The sequence below is a fragment of the Mangifera indica genome, chromosome 7, assembly GCF_011075055.1.
Source record: "Mangifera indica cultivar Alphonso chromosome 7, CATAS_Mindica_2.1, whole genome shotgun sequence".
Taxonomy (NCBI): Eukaryota; Viridiplantae; Streptophyta; class Magnoliopsida; order Sapindales; family Anacardiaceae; genus Mangifera; species Mangifera indica.
In genome coordinates, this window is record NC_058143.1 from 10,868,292 (window position 1) to 10,886,799 (window position 18,508).

The 18,508-nt window shown below is 28.3% G+C and overlaps 2 protein-coding genes across 2 annotated transcripts; both read right to left on the minus strand.

Moving 5' to 3' along the window:
• Positions 1 to 2,381: 2,381 nt before the first annotated feature.
• LOC123221609 (protein HEADING DATE 3A-like) lies at positions 2,382 to 5,090 on the minus strand. Its single transcript, XM_044644467.1, has 4 exons — positions 4,825 to 5,090; positions 4,162 to 4,223; positions 3,515 to 3,555; positions 2,382 to 2,720 (listed from the first exon to the last, which is right to left on the minus strand). The coding sequence occupies exons 1-4, from the start codon at positions 5,035 to 5,037 to the stop codon at positions 2,494 to 2,496; spliced, it is 543 nt and encodes a 180-aa protein (XP_044500402.1). The 5' UTR covers positions 5,038 to 5,090; the 3' UTR covers positions 2,382 to 2,493.
• Positions 5,091 to 15,822: 10,732 nt separating this feature from the next.
• On the minus strand, positions 15,823 to 18,508 carry LOC123221598 (protein HEADING DATE 3A-like). The gene is made up of 4 exons (XM_044644451.1): positions 18,254 to 18,508; positions 17,591 to 17,652; positions 16,956 to 16,996; positions 15,823 to 16,161 (listed from the first exon to the last, which is right to left on the minus strand). The coding sequence occupies exons 1-4, from the start codon at positions 18,464 to 18,466 to the stop codon at positions 15,935 to 15,937; spliced, it is 543 nt and encodes a 180-aa protein (XP_044500386.1). The 5' UTR covers positions 18,467 to 18,508; the 3' UTR covers positions 15,823 to 15,934.

Here is an 18,508-nt window from a genome sequence, read left to right on the forward strand (position 1 = left end):
TTGTATTAAACCATTAGGGTTACAATCTATTTATATAGAACAGTGATGTCAGATTGACAATCCAATAAAAGTACAATCAAATTTATTTAATTTAAAATAGAAAAATAAACAAAGTGAAATTACTAACTATTAGATTTTATCTCATAAGTACACATATCGCATGTTCTTAATTCCCTGAGTAGAAAAGAGCAATCGAGAGAATGAGAGATATTTTATTTAATAGTATCAAGAGAGTATTAAGAATATTTTTATCTGTTCAATAAAATTTTTTAAAAATAATAGTGTAAAGCTTCAACTAATGTACACCATTTTATATAAGATTATTAACTTAAACAATTTCAATTTGTTAACTCTGCAAAACGTCTTTTAATTGTTTCAATTAACTCCTCAACTATTTGATAATTGTCAAAATACACCCCTTTGTGTGTTGATAATCTTAACACAAACTATTAATTGTAGATAAAATTTGTGATCAAGAGTTTGAAACTCGATTAGAATACATTAAGGGACATAGGTATGGTCCAAAACTTATGAAGAAATCAAGACCGAGTTTTCAAATCAAGAGACTTGTTGATGCTCTTAAAGAATCTTAAGATAGAATTATCCAAACATAGTAAAAGTATAAAGAATTAGAGAAGAGAAATTTCAAATATCTACAAAAAGTAGAAGAACTATCATTCACTTGGAAATACAAGAAAAAAAATGTTTGGATTTTGGTTTGCTATTGGAGCTAATCCACCTACTCTTTCAAGGAAAGAATCATATGTGATTTATAATATTTTATTTTGACTTTACCTTACAAAATTTAGACAATGTATTGCAAACTAATCGTTATTAATGATTGTTGTAGACTTATTTAACATGCATATACCTATTTTGATTCTTTTGACATGTAACCTAACATAAGAGTGATACCTATTTTGACATCAAGTAGTGAAGAAAGTGGTGCATATTTTAACATCTAATTAACAAAGAAAGTATAGTTCTTTTACCACTAATGGTTGATACATCCATGTTTTTTGTTCACAAGTTAATTATAATTGGATGTGTTTGTAAATACATGCATAGATATATAATAATTTCCTATTAATTGGTTATCAGTTTATTTGTAGTAGTAGCAATTAGAATTTATTAATGTTTTTTCACTTAATTAAAAAGATGTTTCATATGAATTGTTTGACTTTAGGATCAATACATTTGTTAATTTTCAATAAAGGCTGAAATTCTTGTCCCAAATTCACCACACAAACAAAAAATCTCTATAATATACCACATTATAATGGATAAAATTTTTATTTCCAATTCACCATGCAATCAAGAAAGAAAAATTTTATTTCCAATTTACAAAAAAATTTGTCCCTAATACACCATATAGATAAGGACAAAAATTTTATCATCAATTCTTTACTTAAACAAGGACAAAAACTTTTGTCCTACAAAATGTCCTCATATGATAAATATACTCTTTTGGGGACAATAATTAATTATAAAGGAATATTTCTTTTTTCGAGAGTATTGTCCATTAGTAAGATATGTGGCCCCATTTAATTTTTTAGAACAATTTTTTTACTTAATATGATAAAACTTTTTGTCACCTTTTATAAAATTTGTTGAAGTTCCTTCTTGATAGGATTGTAACTATAGTTTACCCTGAAGAAAATTTTTCACTTCTAAAGCTATAGAGTTAGAATTGTTTGGTCACTAATCACTTGTCGTGACATGCATAATTTGGGTAAGATTATCAATTAATCGCTGAATCTAATTGCATTTTTGAGATATACTTTGAAATGGACTTTTTGACTGCACAGTATATCACTTTGAAATTAAAAAGAAATTTAGAGGATTGAGTTTCTTATGATATTAATTAAGTTTAGATTTTATGAGAAATATTTGAAAAATTTTCAAGTTTATAAGATCAGAGGATTCAAGATAAACTAAAAAAAAAAAGAAATTATGTTTGAATTATACTTTTGTTTGGATCGATAATAATGAGTTTGTAGCTTTGTTTAACAACTTACGATAATGAAGTTCTTACATAGAGAAAAAGTAATTCGTATAAGTAGTATGATTTTGAGTTTTCACATGTCAAGTTATATTTCTAAAATTAATATATCTAATGCCACTTCAGATTTTAAGTTAAGTTTTGGTGTTACCTTAATCATTGAATGGGTGAAAACAAGGGCAATAGACATTGATATCAATATAGAATTGATCCTTGTATACATATAAGATACTGAGATTTTAATGTACTCAAGTTTATTGATTATATAATATATTACTTGAAAATTTTTAATGTTTGTATATGGTAATTTTTTAGAATTTGAACCATGATATCTGGAGTCGACTATAATGATAAAAACATTCATGAAGAGACAATTATATAAAACCCGCATATAAAATTTATTCATTATATCTAATCTTATTCCATCATTATTCATTATTATATATCTTAAAGTTGATTTCTACTAATCCATAGCTTATTACATAAGCATATTACTGCCTTCTTCTTCCTCCAGAGCCAGTCTCCTTCTGGCAATTGAAGTAAACAGCAGCCACAGGAGATCCCAGATTGTAAAGCTCAGCAAAGTCTCTGGTGATGAAATTCTGGCGCCACGCTGGTGCATACACAGTTTGTCTTCCCAGTTGACGAAACAACATAAATACAAACCTGTGAATCCCCAATGTTGGTCTCGGGCTCTCATAATTCACAATCTCTTGTCCTACAAGTGCAACGTAATATTTAACATATAATTGTATTAAGGATACTTTAATTTACTCTTCATGATATTGTAATTTAAAATCTAATGGATTATGATCTGAATGGAATACAACGTTATATTTGACCACTTTAATCTCGATAATCCTTCTTTGTCTATAAATATTGGAATCTAGAAATTACGTTGGAACTCATAAGGTTGGTGGGAGGGTCAAAGTGTAATGTTTAATGAGTGATGAAGATGAAGAATGGAATTTGTTCTTACAAAGGAAATTGCATTTAAAAAGGTTAGAGTGTAAATTTTAGGGAATAAGAAAGCAAAAATAAGTATTTAATCATAATTGAAAAAATAGTTATTTAGCAGGACCTGAGTAGTATATAGCTCATAATTAGGTCGTTTAGGATCTGTTATAAGGTTTGGGATCCACTTTTGATCATAAAATAAAATAAAGATTAATAAAATCAATCTAAACTAATTTTTATGATTATTAATATTTGTTAAACCATATTAATTCATATATATATATGATATTTCTTGTTTCACCTTAAAATTTTGAGCTTGGAAGGGGGAGGACATGAAGTTAATGGAGGTCCATAACTTGAAATTAATTATTGTTGCGACTAGATTTTTTCTGAAATGTGGATGTGATTGTCAGAATAAGTTGAAATCAAATGTCGTTTTGATTAGAATTCATACATTAGTCTGCAATAGCAAAACAAACTGATTGAAATAAAGAAAACTCTACCCATTTGAAGTAATTAAAATTGAATTAAAGATAAACAAATTAATTAACTTACCGAAGGATGCCCCTGTAGATCCGGGAATATCAGTCACCATCCTAACAAGTTCAGATCAATTTCAAGAACAATTAAACAATATGTGGGCATTACAAAATTCATAGTATTATCCCGAAGAGAAAATTAAGCACAAAAAGATAATGTTAGAAACAAACGTTTGTGAGAAACTGCCCTTTTTTTCTTTGTTTCACAAGTTATCATTGTACAGGCTTTATCAGTTTTTTAATGAAGTTTAGACTAGTCAATCTCTGAACATGATACAATTCCATAGTTGTTATTCAGTCCAATCTAATATTTGTTCCTTGATATCAAACCGGGAAATTTTGGGTTTCACTTTTTTGCTATGTTCCTTGTTGTGTGTTGATAAAGTGCTCCAATAATTCTATTGAGATAAACCAAAAAAACTTGTCAAACTTATGCTGTAGTTTTATAAAATAATGTCAGAAACCTAGAACAACAAAGTTGCTTTTATTTCTCGGTGGTCCTTCTTCCTTCAATCTTTGCCATGATATAGAGAAAGTTTCAGCCAATGCAAAACAGAAGGTAGTTATTCACGTAAAAAGATACGATAATTTAGTTTAACTTATTATCCATTGTGTAAACAAAAGAAGAAAAGAAGTTGATTATGAGAGACGGAAGCCACTTACCAATGCAAGTATTCTCTGAGACTTGGATTACTAGGGCTTGGTGCATCAGGATCCACCATGACCTGCATGTTTTATTTTTATGATTAATACATAAATAATCAATTATAAATCTAATATTCATGCATGAATCAACTCTCTTGAGAAAGAATCATAAACGTGAAAGTTTGTCTTTCCTCAGAAGATAAAATTTCATAATTTCTATATGTTATTGTTTATATGTTGAGTAGAATTAGAAAAAATATATATCAATGCGTTCAGTTGTAAAATAGGATTTTGTATATACTTTAAGAAGTGGATTTTTTAACTTGAATATCTGCCAAATAAGATGTTGTAAGTTCATTCAGAAGTAGTTTTTTTTTTTTGGTTTTAATGCAAAAAAGGGCATAAACGTGATGTTTCTTATACAATAAGAAGATTATTTTAGAAAAGAAGAACAACCATAAAACAGGATGATGTAAATATATAAAGAAGTAGTTTTTAGAAAATAATAAAAAAAAAAACGAACATGCAAAACAGGTTCTTGTATGTACAATTAGTATATTTGTGAAAAATAATGCTATCTCGTATATACATCACTACGTAGATTCATAAAAACATGGATGTGAATATACACATAATTATTATGTTTAATAAGAGGTAACAAAAAAGAATGTTGAGGCATACCAAAGTATAGAAGGTCCTAAGATCAGTTCCACCAATGTCAACCCTTGGATGATTGGCAACAACAGCTGGCTTGAGCTCAACACCATTGTTGACATCCCGGTTGCCATAGCTAACATTAAGAGAAACTGACCTATTACAATTGTTAATAACATCTCCAATTACTCTCCCAACAACAAGAGGATCTCTATTGGAACAACTGCCTTCCCAAGACATAGTAAAACATACACAAATTACTTAGAATATTCTACGGAAATAGTTGTTGCTTGATACCTGGATTTCAAGCAGTACTAGGGATCTTTATATATTGCGCTGGTATGGGCCACAGTTAGTTCTAGAATCTGCTTTTTGTCAAATTAGTTTGAATTTTCTTTTAGGTGATTCCTAAACTAGAAATTCTGATACCTGAAAGCTAATGGGCATCCCTATCTTATTATATTCTGATCGAAAAATTATGCTCATCATGGTCCACAGCATCTATCCCCATCATTTTACATCAAAGTCAAAATCGTTTCATTCAGTACAAGATTAAAAACATTAAAAAAAAAAAAATGATGAAGATTTACGCATGATACTTTCATTTTTTTTTTTGTCCTGATATTCTTTACTCTAAACGCCATGCGTTTGAGTAGAGCTTTATTTATTCGTTCAGTGTGTTAATTACCCTTGACAAAAATATAAAAAAATCAACAAAGAGAAGGTCCAACAAGGATGAGGTTTTAATTAAAATTTTCTTTAACAGCTTTAAACCATTAATCGAGACAACAACTTCATAAAAAGGAATAGCTATTTGATTAGACCATAATTTGCAGCTATCACTATACCGATCACTTCTGAAAAGTCCTATTTTTCAATCTTAAAAGTGACTGTTGCATATACAGACATTGAATTGTTTAAAAAAGTCAAATAAAAACTTAATTCAATAATATCATTAGTTCCAGGTTTTTATAAGTATCAAATTATTTACTTTAGTCTTAAAATATTTGTGTTAAGTTTGGTATATCCTTATTTACTTTGAAATATCATATGATATGTTTTATATTTCTATATTTTTTTTGTGATATTACATATTCTTCTCTCAATTGTTGATGTAGCCATTTAAAATGAAAAAATTATTATTATTATTTCCATTATGCGATTGGCATTTATTTATATATTGTTAATATAGACGTATTATATACTTCTAGAAATTTAGGGTATCAAGTTATCTTCAGTTCGGGAACCCTTTTTTTTTTGTCTTGTTATTAGAAACTGCCTGTTACGGTGAATTTGCAGGTATCACTATCTTGATCACTTTTGAAAAAGACTATTTATAAATCTTGAAAGTGACTGTTGCATATAGATACATTGAATTGTATTAAATAAAATAAGTCAAATAAAAACTTAATTCAATAATGAATTGTATTGAATTGTATTAAATAAGTCAAATAAAAACTTAGTTCAAAGTTTTTATAAGAATCATATTATTTACTTTAATATCTATTGCGATGAAGTGAGCTTAAACTCAAGGACTAAAATTGTTTCAGTTTTAATTTGATTATTTTGAACAGAATAGAAATCCTTTTAAAGTGTAAAATTATTATAAAAAATCTTTTAAAAAATCATGGAAAGTTCTGGGGACTCTAGATAAGAAGACCTGTGCCTCTTGAGATCGTCCTAGGGTTAAAAAAAAGAGAGTATAAAACTAGACAAAAATGTCACTTCAAAATAAGTATAAATTTTTTGTTGATGAAGATCCTCTTTCATCATCTTATATTCTGGGGAGCATCACAAAGATGATTGGATGCTTTACATTTTGTTAACTAGCTTTTGACTGGTAAAAATCTAAATAAAAATTAAAAAAAACGTCACAACAGAAACTTCCTTTAATAGAAAGGATCAGCTTGACCGGGAACTCAGGACAATTTTCCACCTCGTATTCAAAAGCATACAACTTTAGATACTATATTTAATGTTGCCTCTTGCCCCTTGCTTCCAACTAAATTCCATAAAATAAAGTAAAGGCCAAAAGACTTATTCCCACCCAAGATTTGATGTAATCCTATTCCCACCCACCAACTTTTAAAAATCCAAAGACCCACCCATCATCCAAATTTTTTAATAACTTCTAGTAATTTAATTTTAAATTGCTAGATTACCCTTATTTTCATTTTCCTCATAATGACACAATCTCTGTCTTTTTGCATCATTTCGTCAAACAGTTTAAGAACATCCCAAGTTTTTCAACTTTTACACAACGCATAGTTTTACCACTCTTACACAACCCATAGTTTTAACACTCTTACAAAACCCATTTCATCAAACAGTTTATTTGATTAAGAAATCTTGAACTCTCTCATTGGCAATCTCTCTCCCTCCAGTGGTCTTCATTGGGGAAGACGAGTTGTCTTCCAAGTCTCGTTTACATAATGAGCCCAAAGGTGCAGAAGATAGAGAAAGAAAGACAAAAACAAACAAAGGAGGGATTAGTTACAAAAGGCGACAATGATCAAGATCTGAAACCTATTTAGTAACTTACATAATGGTTTTTTGGGACTCTTCAGCATCTTTTTCTTCCCTTTGTCGATTTGTTCTTTAGCGAAACTATTTGGATTCAGATATTAACAATGAAAAGAAAAGAAAGATGGAGAAAAGAAAACAAAGTGATGGTTGCAAATGAAAATAACTCTTTTAGCATGTTAAGTTAGGCGGTGAGTAGTTTAAAACTATTTGGCCTTGTTTTTAGAATATCTTAATAATGTTTAAAATAAAAGCATCATACATTTGGTTTTATTTAAATGCACTTTTCACTAACTAAAACTGTTATCATAATTAACTTATAGATGAAACTTTGGGTTTTTGAAAATTAGTGGGTAGAAGTTAAAATAGTACATCAAACCTTAGGTGGGAATAAGTCCTTTGTCCTAAAGTAAAAAGAGAAACGCATGATGTTACAAAGTTTGGTAATAAGGAGCAAACAACTAAAAAATAAATGTGTATATATTAGTGGAAATTCAAATTCTAATGTAAGTAGCTATGTAAATTTTCTTACATCTAAGTGGGGACCTAAGCTTTAATAAAACATATATTTTCTATGCACAACTTATATTATATTAAGAATAGTATTTATTATTATTAATTATTTGTATTATAATTCTCTAGTCAAGACTTTCTAATTTAATATTTGTCAAGATCGTGTTTTATATACCATTAGATTTTATCTATAAAAAATAATTTCAGTCCAACGAAATAAACATTATATTACACTTCCCAAAAATTATTTTAAATTTATATTAAAAAAAGATATATTATCATCTACGGCATTGATATTATGTAAATAATGTGACGATGTATTAAATGATATAATAACTTGTATAATTATAAATGAACATATCATTTATGATATAAAATTTGGGATAAATATTTGGAAAATTAATATTGCTGGTAAAATAAATCCAAATATATATATAAGTTTAGTTCTGACAAATTCTATATAAGTGGAATGCAGTTATATATATATATATATATGAGAACTCTTTTCCTAAAACTTATAGTTGGTTAAGGAATTTTCAGTTTCAAGTTAAAGAATCAATCATAATAAAAAGGCATAAAGCATGGTTTTAGGAAGAAAAAAATTGGATCGGATCAGTCGGTTCGATTGGTAATTTATTATAGTTACTTGCTTTTGGAACATAATTATCTAATTTAGAGTTTATTTTTTATATATTAAGTCGCTTAGATCCTGAATTGGTTGTAGTCGTGGTTAATATGACCTATTTTGCATATAGGTGTGGTAATCTGGCTCTTGAAGATGCATAATTTTAGTTATTTTAACAAACATCAAGCTCACACAAAATACATACATGATTTGGAACTTGGATCCTTCAATAACAACTAGGAATCACATATCCATACATGGTACCACATAAAATGTGCTTGGCAAGGACCTGAAACTGTGTTGCCGATTTATTGGGTGAACATATTCCATCTTCATCTCGGGTGATTCTGTGGTCTCCCCACAGTCATGTTAACAAAACATCAAAAGATACCAAAGATTAAAAGGATATGTTCATTGTCGTTTCTGTTTTTATTCCAATTTCATCTTAGAAAAGCATAGTAAAAGGAAAATCATATGTACAAGCGTTTTCATTTTTCTATTTCATATACATTTTTAAATTTAAAATCCTAAATAAATTTTTTATTTTCGAATTTACGGAAACAACAATTAATTTAATTAAGAAATATATAACCTCATAATATTTATTAAGTATTTTATGCTAAAATTGATAAACTATTTTTTATATCTTTTCTTCAAGTTCTTGCTAGAACAGTTGGACTATTGGCACCTATAATTCTTTTATTATATTTTCAATCTTATTTTCTCTCATTAACTTTTTTTTTAGAAACTATCTGAATTTGTAAACAATAATTCTTTGTATTTATAATTTTATTTTTATTTTTATTTTATTATTACAAAATATTACAAATAGATCTAATATCAAATGAATTCAATCTATTTGAATATTATTTATGTAGACAATTGTATGGTATATATATTTTATTTATGTTTGTAATTATACAAGATGTAAATTAATTTATTGATACTATGTTATAATATTTTTTATCATATAATCACAATATTTTTCTTTCACAAACCAAACATTATAAATAAAATGTTCGAGCTATTCTCCTCAATTGTAATAATTAAAAAATAATTTAAATTTAAATTTTTTAATTAAAATTTTCTTTTAAAATTTGTTTAAATAAACTAATTTACTCTTATATACATAAGATTGGGTTTTAAACCTTAAAACTTCTATAGGGTGACCCGGCTCAAACTCTATATCACCATACAAACCTAAGACTTGATCTAACTTATAAACACCTTTAATCAAAACATGACATGTGCTCGTACAACTTCAAGACAGATCTTCCTATAAAAAAAAAAATTAAAAAACTATGTTGGGATCCCAATATATTAATCATTTTGTTCACTTTTGTGGTTCAAATTTCATATTTTTCTTTATGCCAAAAAAATAATTCTTTAGTAAAAGAAAAATATAAAATAAATTAAAGTTGTGTCAAAGGAGACCCTCCTAAAGCTGCAGGGATTTTAGCTTGATGGCGAACCCTTCTCCGTCTCATATTCAAAGGTATTCGACTTTATATCAACATAATGTTGCCTTTGAACGAAATTCTCCAGGTTATTCTGTGGGTCAGCTTGTTTCCCATTAGCTGGTCAGACAGCGGAATCTGTTATCTTATCATTTCATGTAAATCAGTTTAAGAATTCATACACATTTTGAGTTTAAACGTACAACACAAGAAGCAAAATATGCATGGATTAATGTATGATTTTATACTATTTATAAACAGGGAAATTAATTAAATAACCTATTTGAAGGGGATCTACGAAATTATCACCACTTACATGAACAAAACCAAACATTAAATATAAAAATCTCACTTCAACTTTTTAAATAAAACTCTATTTTTTCAATTAAAATAAAAAAGAGCACTACTACCAGTCCCACCAACTTAAAAATCTACTTTTCACACCCTTTGCTCATATTTCGACATTGAACCTAAAATTAGGAAAAATGTTTGTTACATCAAAATATCTATATGAATAATTAACTTTGTATATCATTTATATGATAATTGTATTATTGTTTGTGCATTGGCTTGAGAATCATATGTTTGGACTAAGTTTCTTAAGCATGTGCAATTGAAACCCAATATACATGACATACCAATGAGGTTTCAACGAAATTTTACAATGTGCAATACATGAGGATAATTTTAAAAATATTTCACCATACGGGGGAGCTTGTTGAAATTTTATGATGCAGGGCGTGTCCCCAGGAGAGGGGGTATTGATATTATATTATATACTACGTATTAGTTATCATTAGGGTAGGTTCTAGTCTTAGTTGACTCGAGTTTGTTAGTAGACTCAACTCGTATGAGCCTAAAAAGTGTTTATAATTTTGAGCTCAAACTGAATCCCGAGCTTGTTGGAAGTGGAAATGAGCTATTCGCAAGTTGTTCAATTATATTTTGAAATGATGTCATTTGGTTTACCACTAAAATGGTGTCATTTTGTGAAAAAAAATAGTTATGATATGAAAACGACATTGTTTTATCATTGAAATTGGTGAGAAACACTGCCGTTTTATTTTGACTTTCAAATATCCCAAAAAAAAAAAAATTTAATTAGACAAAAGCGACTCTTCCTCCTCCTCATCTCTCAATCCCATACCATTATTCATATTCCAAAAATTCTTAATCGAAAAATTGCGACTGATCAAATGACATTGACAACTAGACAACAATCAATTCACCAACTAAGAGAAAGAAGACTAAGTAATGACTGAGAAGACGAATGACCAACCAGTGACAATGAGAGACAAAATTTGACCGATTGAGATTGAATGATGAACCGAGAGGACGAACTACTAACCAATGACAATGTTAGAAACTAACCAACAATAGAAGAGAAATTGGTAAGGTTTTTCTTTTTTTAAATATTGATTTGATTTTCTTCCAAGGAATTTTATTTGGATTTTCGGTCTTTGTGTTTCTTAAATTTCACCTTATAGTTGTTTGTGACTTCGAATATTTTAAATTTGAAGCTTCATACAAACCATAACACATTTTAAATATCAGTAAAACTATATATATATATAATTGAGTACACAATTAAATATATGAATGTTATATCATAATGTATTTAAGTGATTTTAAATTAAAAATAAAATAACATCAAATTATATAATGACATGTCATTTGGGTACTTAATTATATACTCAAAATTATATACGCATAGTATTTTTCTTTAAATATTATGCTTAGTTGTACCATCTCAACTTAAACTGATAGGCACACTGTTGACCTTGCCTCTTTCATATTGAAACTCTGCAAGTAGATAAGAAGCTAATATTAGATGTTACAATATTAGTTGTATCATCGCAAATTTGGACTCTAATTTAATGTTATAATATTAGCTAAATTAACTCTATTTTAGATTATAAGTATTAGGTTGTATATTGATGTAAACAAAATACAAACAGAAAATTTCTTTCTTATTCAATCTCTGCCATCAAAGTTATCATGGTGTTAGAATTTGTGTAAAACCAATTCAACCAAAGTTATTCTATTCAATTCCTTTTTCTTGGTTGCGAATGACATATTATTATTTATTGGTAATCATTCCTTTTATTTGTTATCCGGTCTCAAAAATATCTCACAGCTTTTGTGATCTCATTTTTTGTCCCCACTTGATTTACTTGTCCCTAATTCACACAATTTGTTAGCAAGTTTGTCACAATGCAAAAGTACCAATTTTCAAAGAATTCATCTTTTTCTTTTATTATTATTTTTTCTTAGCTTTGCAATCATGTCTTCAATTGAAGGACGATATGAGGTATCTAGATCTTTTGATATTCTTTTGAATGACATAAATTATGTCACTTGGTCTCAAGCTACATCTAGTTTTCTTAAAAGTAGGGGGTTGTGGAGAATCGTTACTAGGAATATCAAAGCTCCTAGTTCGAGCACGGAAGAAACTGATATTAAATATGGGGAATGTTTTGAAGATTGAGATTGTGAAACCATCAAATCATTACTTTATTTTGAAATACATCAATTTTCATAATTTATGAAGAATTTGGTTATTATAAATTTGTAAAAGAAATTTGGGACATGTTGAAAAAGTGATGTGTAACAAGTGATTTGTAACAAGTGATTTGACTTTTCGTTATCACCTTCAAAATGTTATACATAACATGATTCAAGAGCCAGGTCAATCTATCTAGGATTTTTATGCTTAGATGCGTGATGACACACGACCATATGCACTTGCACATATGGACATGTGCCACTCTGTACTTAGTAATTTTCATATTCTCAATATGAAATGACTTTTTTGCCCTTGCAAGGCACGAATGGGTGTCACTCTTGTAGTGCACAATTGTCCCTATTAAAATCTAATCATAGCTTAATATTATTTATAATTAAATAAGGATCATAATTAAATAAAGAGAAAAGATTGAAATGCCCTTAGGCTCACCTATCGGTGTTACATAAGGCATCATATATTTTTTTCATCAGTCTCACATAATCATGCACACTCATACTACCTTTCTCAAGAGTTTGAAAGTGATGATTTCTATTGCACCATTTGAACTTTGAACTTGGCTAAGAAATAGTTATTGAGTGTAATCCAGATTTAAGTGGCAATTCAACATTTTGATATACAACTAAGCAATGACTTAGATATTGAGGCTTCAACTCATTAAGACACCAAACTAACAAGATGATATTCTAAATCATCTTTAGTTACAATAAAAGGTTAAGACACCAAACTAACAAGATGATATTCTAAATCATGCACACCAACTATAAATAATACTTGTTCTCACCAATATCAATAATTATGCTAATTTACTTTTAGATTTACTGGTTAAAGACTTGACACTAGAAATGAGCTAGCCTAAGTCATCAACTGAGCACCGACATGTCCCAAACTAACACACTTGTAAGGAGTGTTAGATGCTTTTTAAAACAACGAGCAATTTTCCATAGATGTTAGTTGGAAAAAGACTCCGATATCATGAAAACTTGAACTAAGAAACTAGATAGAAACGATAAATGATAATTTTGGAATAAATGACTATTCTAACTTGTATTAAACTATTAGGGTTACAATCTATTTATATAGAACAGTGATGTCAGATTGACAATCCAATAAAAGTACAATCAGATTTATTTAATTTAAAATAGAAAAATAAACAAAGTGAAATTAGTAACTATTAGATTTTATCTTATAAGTACACATATCACGTGTTCTTAATTCCCTAAGTAGAAAAGAGCAATTGAGAGAATGAGAGATATTTTATTTAATAGTATCAAGAGAGTATTAAGAATATTTTTATCTGTTCAATAAATTTTTTTAAAAATAATAGCGTAAAGCTTCAACTAATGTACACCATTTTATATAAGATTATTAACTTAAACAATTTCAATTTGTTAACTCTACAAACATCTTTTAATTGTTTCAATTAACTCCTCAACTATTTGATAATTGTCAAAATACACCCCTTTGTGTGTTGATATTCTTAACACAAACTATTTATTGTAGATAAAATTTGTGATCAAGAGTTTGAAACTCGATTAGAATACATTAAGGGACATAGATATGGTCCAAAACTTATGAAGAAATCAAGACCGAGTTTTTAAATCAAGAGACTTGTTGATGCTCTTAAAGAATCTTAAGATAGAATTATCCAAAAATAGTAAAAGTATAAAGAATTAGAGAAGAGAAATTTCAAATATCTACAAAAAGTAGATGAACTAATCATTCACTTGGAAATACAAGAAAAAAAATGTTTGGATTTTGGTTTGCTATTGGAACTAATCCACCTACTCTTTCAAGGAAAGAATCATATGTGATTTATAATATTTTATTTTGACTTTACCTTACAAAATTTAGACAATGTATTGCAAACTAATCGTTATTAATGATTGTTGTAGACTTATTTAACATGCATATACCTATTTTGATTCTTTTGACATCAAGTAGTGAAGAAAGTGGTGCATATTTTAACATCTAATTAACAAAGAAAGTATAGTTCTTTTACCACTAATGGTTGATACATCCATGTTTTTTGTTCACAAGTTAATTATAATTGGATGTGTTTGTAAATACATGCATAGATATATAATAATTTCCTATTAATTGGTTATCAGTTTATTTGTAGTAGTAGCAATTAGAATTTATTAATGTTTTTTCACTTAATTAAAAAGATGTTTCATATGAATTGCTTGACTTTAGGATCAATACATTTGTTAATTTTCAATGAAGGCTGAAATTCTTGTCCCAAATGCACCACACAAACAAAAAATCTCTATAATATACCACATTATAATGGAAAAAAAATTTTATTTCCAATTCACCATGCAATCAAGAAAGAAAAATTTTGTTTCCAATTCAAAAAAAAATTTGTCCCTGATACACCATATAGATAAGGATAAAAATTTTATCGTTAATTCTTTACTTAAACAAGGACAAAAACTGCAAAATGTCCTCATATGATAAATATACTCTTTTGGGGACAATAATTAATTATAAAGGAATATTTCTTTTATCGAGAGTATTGTCCATTAGTAAGATATGTGGCCCCATTTAACTTTTTAGAACAAATTTTTTACTTAATATGATAAAACTTTTTGTCATTTTTCATAAAATTTGCTGAAGTTCCTTCTTGATAGGATTGTACCTATAGTTTACCCTGAAGAAAAATTTTCACTTCTAAAGCTATAGAGTTAGAATTGTTTGGTCACTAATCACTTGTCGTGAAATGCATAATTTGGGTAAGGTTATCAACTGATCACTAAATCTAATTGCATTTTCGAGATATACTTTGAAATGAACTTTTTGACTGCACAGTATATCACTTTGAAATTAAAAGGAAATTTAGAGGATTGAATTTCTTATGATATTAATTAAGTTTAGATTTTATAAGAAATATTTGAAAATTTTCAAGTTTATAAGATCAGAGGATTCAAGATAAAATAAAATAAAAAAGAAATTATGTTTGAATTATACTTTTGTTTGGATCCATAAAAATGAGTTTGTAGCTTTGTTTAACAACTTACAATAATGGAGTTCTTTCATAAAGAAAAAGTAATTCGTAGAAGTAGTATGATTTTGAGTTTTCACATGTCAAGTTATATTTCTAAAATTAATATATCTAATGCCACTTCAGATTTTAAGTTAAGTTTTGGTGTTACCTTAATCATTGAATGGGTGAGAACAAGGGCGATAGACATTGATATCAATATAGAATTGATCCTTGTATACATATAAGATATTGAGATTTTAATGTACTCAAGTTTATTGATTATATAATATATTACTTGAAAATTTTTAATGTTTGTATATGGTAATTTTTTAGAATTTGAACCATGATATCTGGAGTCGACTATAATGATAAAAACATTCATGAAGAGACAATTATATAAAACCCGCATATAAAATTTATTCATTATATCTAATCTTATTCCATCATTATTCATTATTATATATCTTAAAGTTGATTTCTACTAATCCATAGCTTATTACATAAGCATATTACTGCCTTCTTCTTCCTCCAGAGCCAGTCTCCTTCTGGCAATTGAAGTAAACAGCAGCCACAGGAGATCCCAGATTGTAAAGCTCAGCAAAGTCTCTGGTGATGAAATTCTGGCGCCACGCTGGTGCATACACAGTTTGTCTTCCCAGTTGACGAAACAACATAAATACAAACCTGTGAATCCCCAATGTTGGTCTCGGGCTCTCATAATTCACAATCTCTTGTCCTACAAGTGCAACGTAATATTTAACATATAATTGTATTAAGGATACTTTAATTTACTCTTCATGATATTGTAATTTAAAATCTAATGGATTATGATCTGAATGGAATACAACGTTATATTTGACCACTTTAATCTCGATAATCCTTCTTTGTCTATAAATATTGGAATCTAGAAATTACGTTGGAACTCATAAGGTTGGTGGGAGGGTCAAAGTGTAACGTCTAATGAGTGATGAAGATGAAGAATGGAATTTGTTCTTACAAAGGAAATTGCATTTAAAAAGGTTAGAGTGTAAATTTTAGGGAATAAGAAAGCAAAAATAAGTATTTAATCATAATTAAAAAAATAGTTATTTAGCAGGACCTGAGTAGTATATAGCTCATAATTAGGTCGTTTAGGATCTGTTATAAGGTTTGGGATCCACTTTTGATCATAAAATAAAATAAAGATTAATAAAATCAATCTAAAGTAATTTTTATGATTATTAATATTTGTTAAACCATATTAATTCATATATATATATGATATTTCTTGTTTCACCTTAAAATTTTGAGCTTGGAAGGGGGAGGACATGAAGTTAATGGAGGTCCATAACTTGAAATTAATTATTGTTGCGACTAGATTTTTTCTGAAATCTGGATGTGATTGTCAGAATAAGTTGAAATCAAATGTCGTTTTGATTAGAATTCATACATTAGTCTGCAATAGCAAAACAAACTGATTGAAATAAAGAAAACTCTACCCATTTGAAGTAATTAAAATTGAATTAAAGATAAACAAATTAATTAACTTACCGAAGGATGCCCCTGTAGATCCGGGAATATCAGTCACCAACCTAACAAGTTCAGATCAATTAAACAATATGTAGGCATTACAAAATTCATAGTATTATCCCGAAGAGAAAATTAAGCACAAAAAGATAATGTTAGAAACAAACGTTTGTGAGAAACTGCCCTTTTTTTCTTTGTTTCACAAGTTATCATTGTACAGGCTTTATCAGTTTTTTAATGAAGTTTAGACTAGTCAATCTCTGAACATGATACAATTCCATAGTTGTTATTCAGTCCAATCTAATATTTGTTCCTTGATATCAAACGGGGAAATTTTGGGTTTCACTTTTTTGCTATGTTCCTTGTTGTGTGTTGATAAAGTGCTCCAATAATTCTATTGAGATAAACCAAAAAAACTTGTCAAACTTATGCTGTAGTTTTATAAAATAATGTCAGAAACCAAGAACAACAAAGTTGATTTTATTTCTCGGTGGTTCTTCTTCCTTCAATCTTTGCCATGATATAGAGAAAGTTTCAGCCAACGCAAAACAGAAGGTAGTTATTCACGTAAAAAGATACGATAATTTAGTTTAACTTATTATCCATTGTGTAAACAAAAGAAGAAAAGAAGTTGATTTTGAGAGACGGAAGCTACTTACCAATGCAAGTATTCTCTGAGACTTGGATTACTAGGGCTAGGTGCATCAGGATCCACCATGACCTGCATGTTTTATTTTTATGATTAATACATAAATAATCAATTATAAATCTAATATTCATGCATGAATCAACTCTCTTGAGAAAGAATCATAAACGTGAAAGTTTGTCTTTCCTCAGAAGATAAAATTTCATAATTTCTATATGTTATTGTTTATATGTTGAGTAGAATTAGAAAAAATATATATCAATGCGTTCAGTTGTAAAATAGGATTTTGTATATACTTTAAGAAGTGGATTTTTTAACTTGAATATCTGCCAAACAAGATGTTGTAAGTTCATTCAGAAGTAGTTTTTTTTTTTTTTGTTTTAATGCAAAAAAGGGTATAAACGTGATGTTTCATATACATTAAGAAGATTTTTTTAGAAAATAAGAACAACCATAAAACAGGATGATGTAAATACATAAAGAAGTAGTTTTTAGAAAATTAAAAAAAAAAAATTCAAACATGCAAAACAGGTTCTTGTATATACAATAATATATCAATGAGAAATAATGCTATCTCGTATTTACATTATACGTAGATTCATAAAAATATAAGTGTAAATATACACATAATTATTATATTTGGTTAGAGGTAACAAAAAAAAATGTTGAGGCATACCAAAGTATAGAAGGTCCTAAGATCAGTTCCACCAATGTCAACCCTCGGATGATTGGCAACAACAGAGGGCTTGAGCTCAACACCATTGCCGACATCCCTGTTGCCATAGCTAACATTACGAGAAATTGACGTATTAAAATTGTCAATAACATCTCCAATTACTCTCCCAACAACAAGAGGATCTCTATCGGAACAACAGCCTTCCCAAGACATAGTAAAACATACACAAATCACTTCGAATTTTCTACGGAAATA

Bases quoted from the DNA above. Each gene is read 5' to 3' on its own strand.
- LOC123221609 (XM_044644467.1), bottom strand. From the start codon at position 5,037: ATGTCTTGGGAAGGCAGTTGTTCCAATAGAGATCCTCTTGTTGTTGGG. The intron at 4,224-4,824 runs GTATGCCTCAAC...TAAAACATGCAG, and splicing joins TTAGGACCTTCTATACTTTG to GTCATGGTGGATCCTGATGC. The intron at 2,721-3,514 runs GTAAGTTAATTA...TTGCACTTGTAG, and splicing joins ATCTACAGGGGCATCCTTCG to GACAAGAGATTGTGAATTAT.
- LOC123221598 (XM_044644451.1), bottom strand. From the start codon at position 18,466: ATGTCTTGGGAAGGCTGTTGTTCCGATAGAGATCCTCTTGTTGTTGGG. The intron at 16,997-17,590 runs GTAAGTAGCTTC...TGAACTTGTTAG, and splicing joins CTCAGAGAATACTTGCATTG to GTTGGTGACTGATATTCCCG. The intron at 16,162-16,955 runs GTAAGTTAATTA...TTGCACTTGTAG, and splicing joins ATCTACAGGGGCATCCTTCG to GACAAGAGATTGTGAATTAT.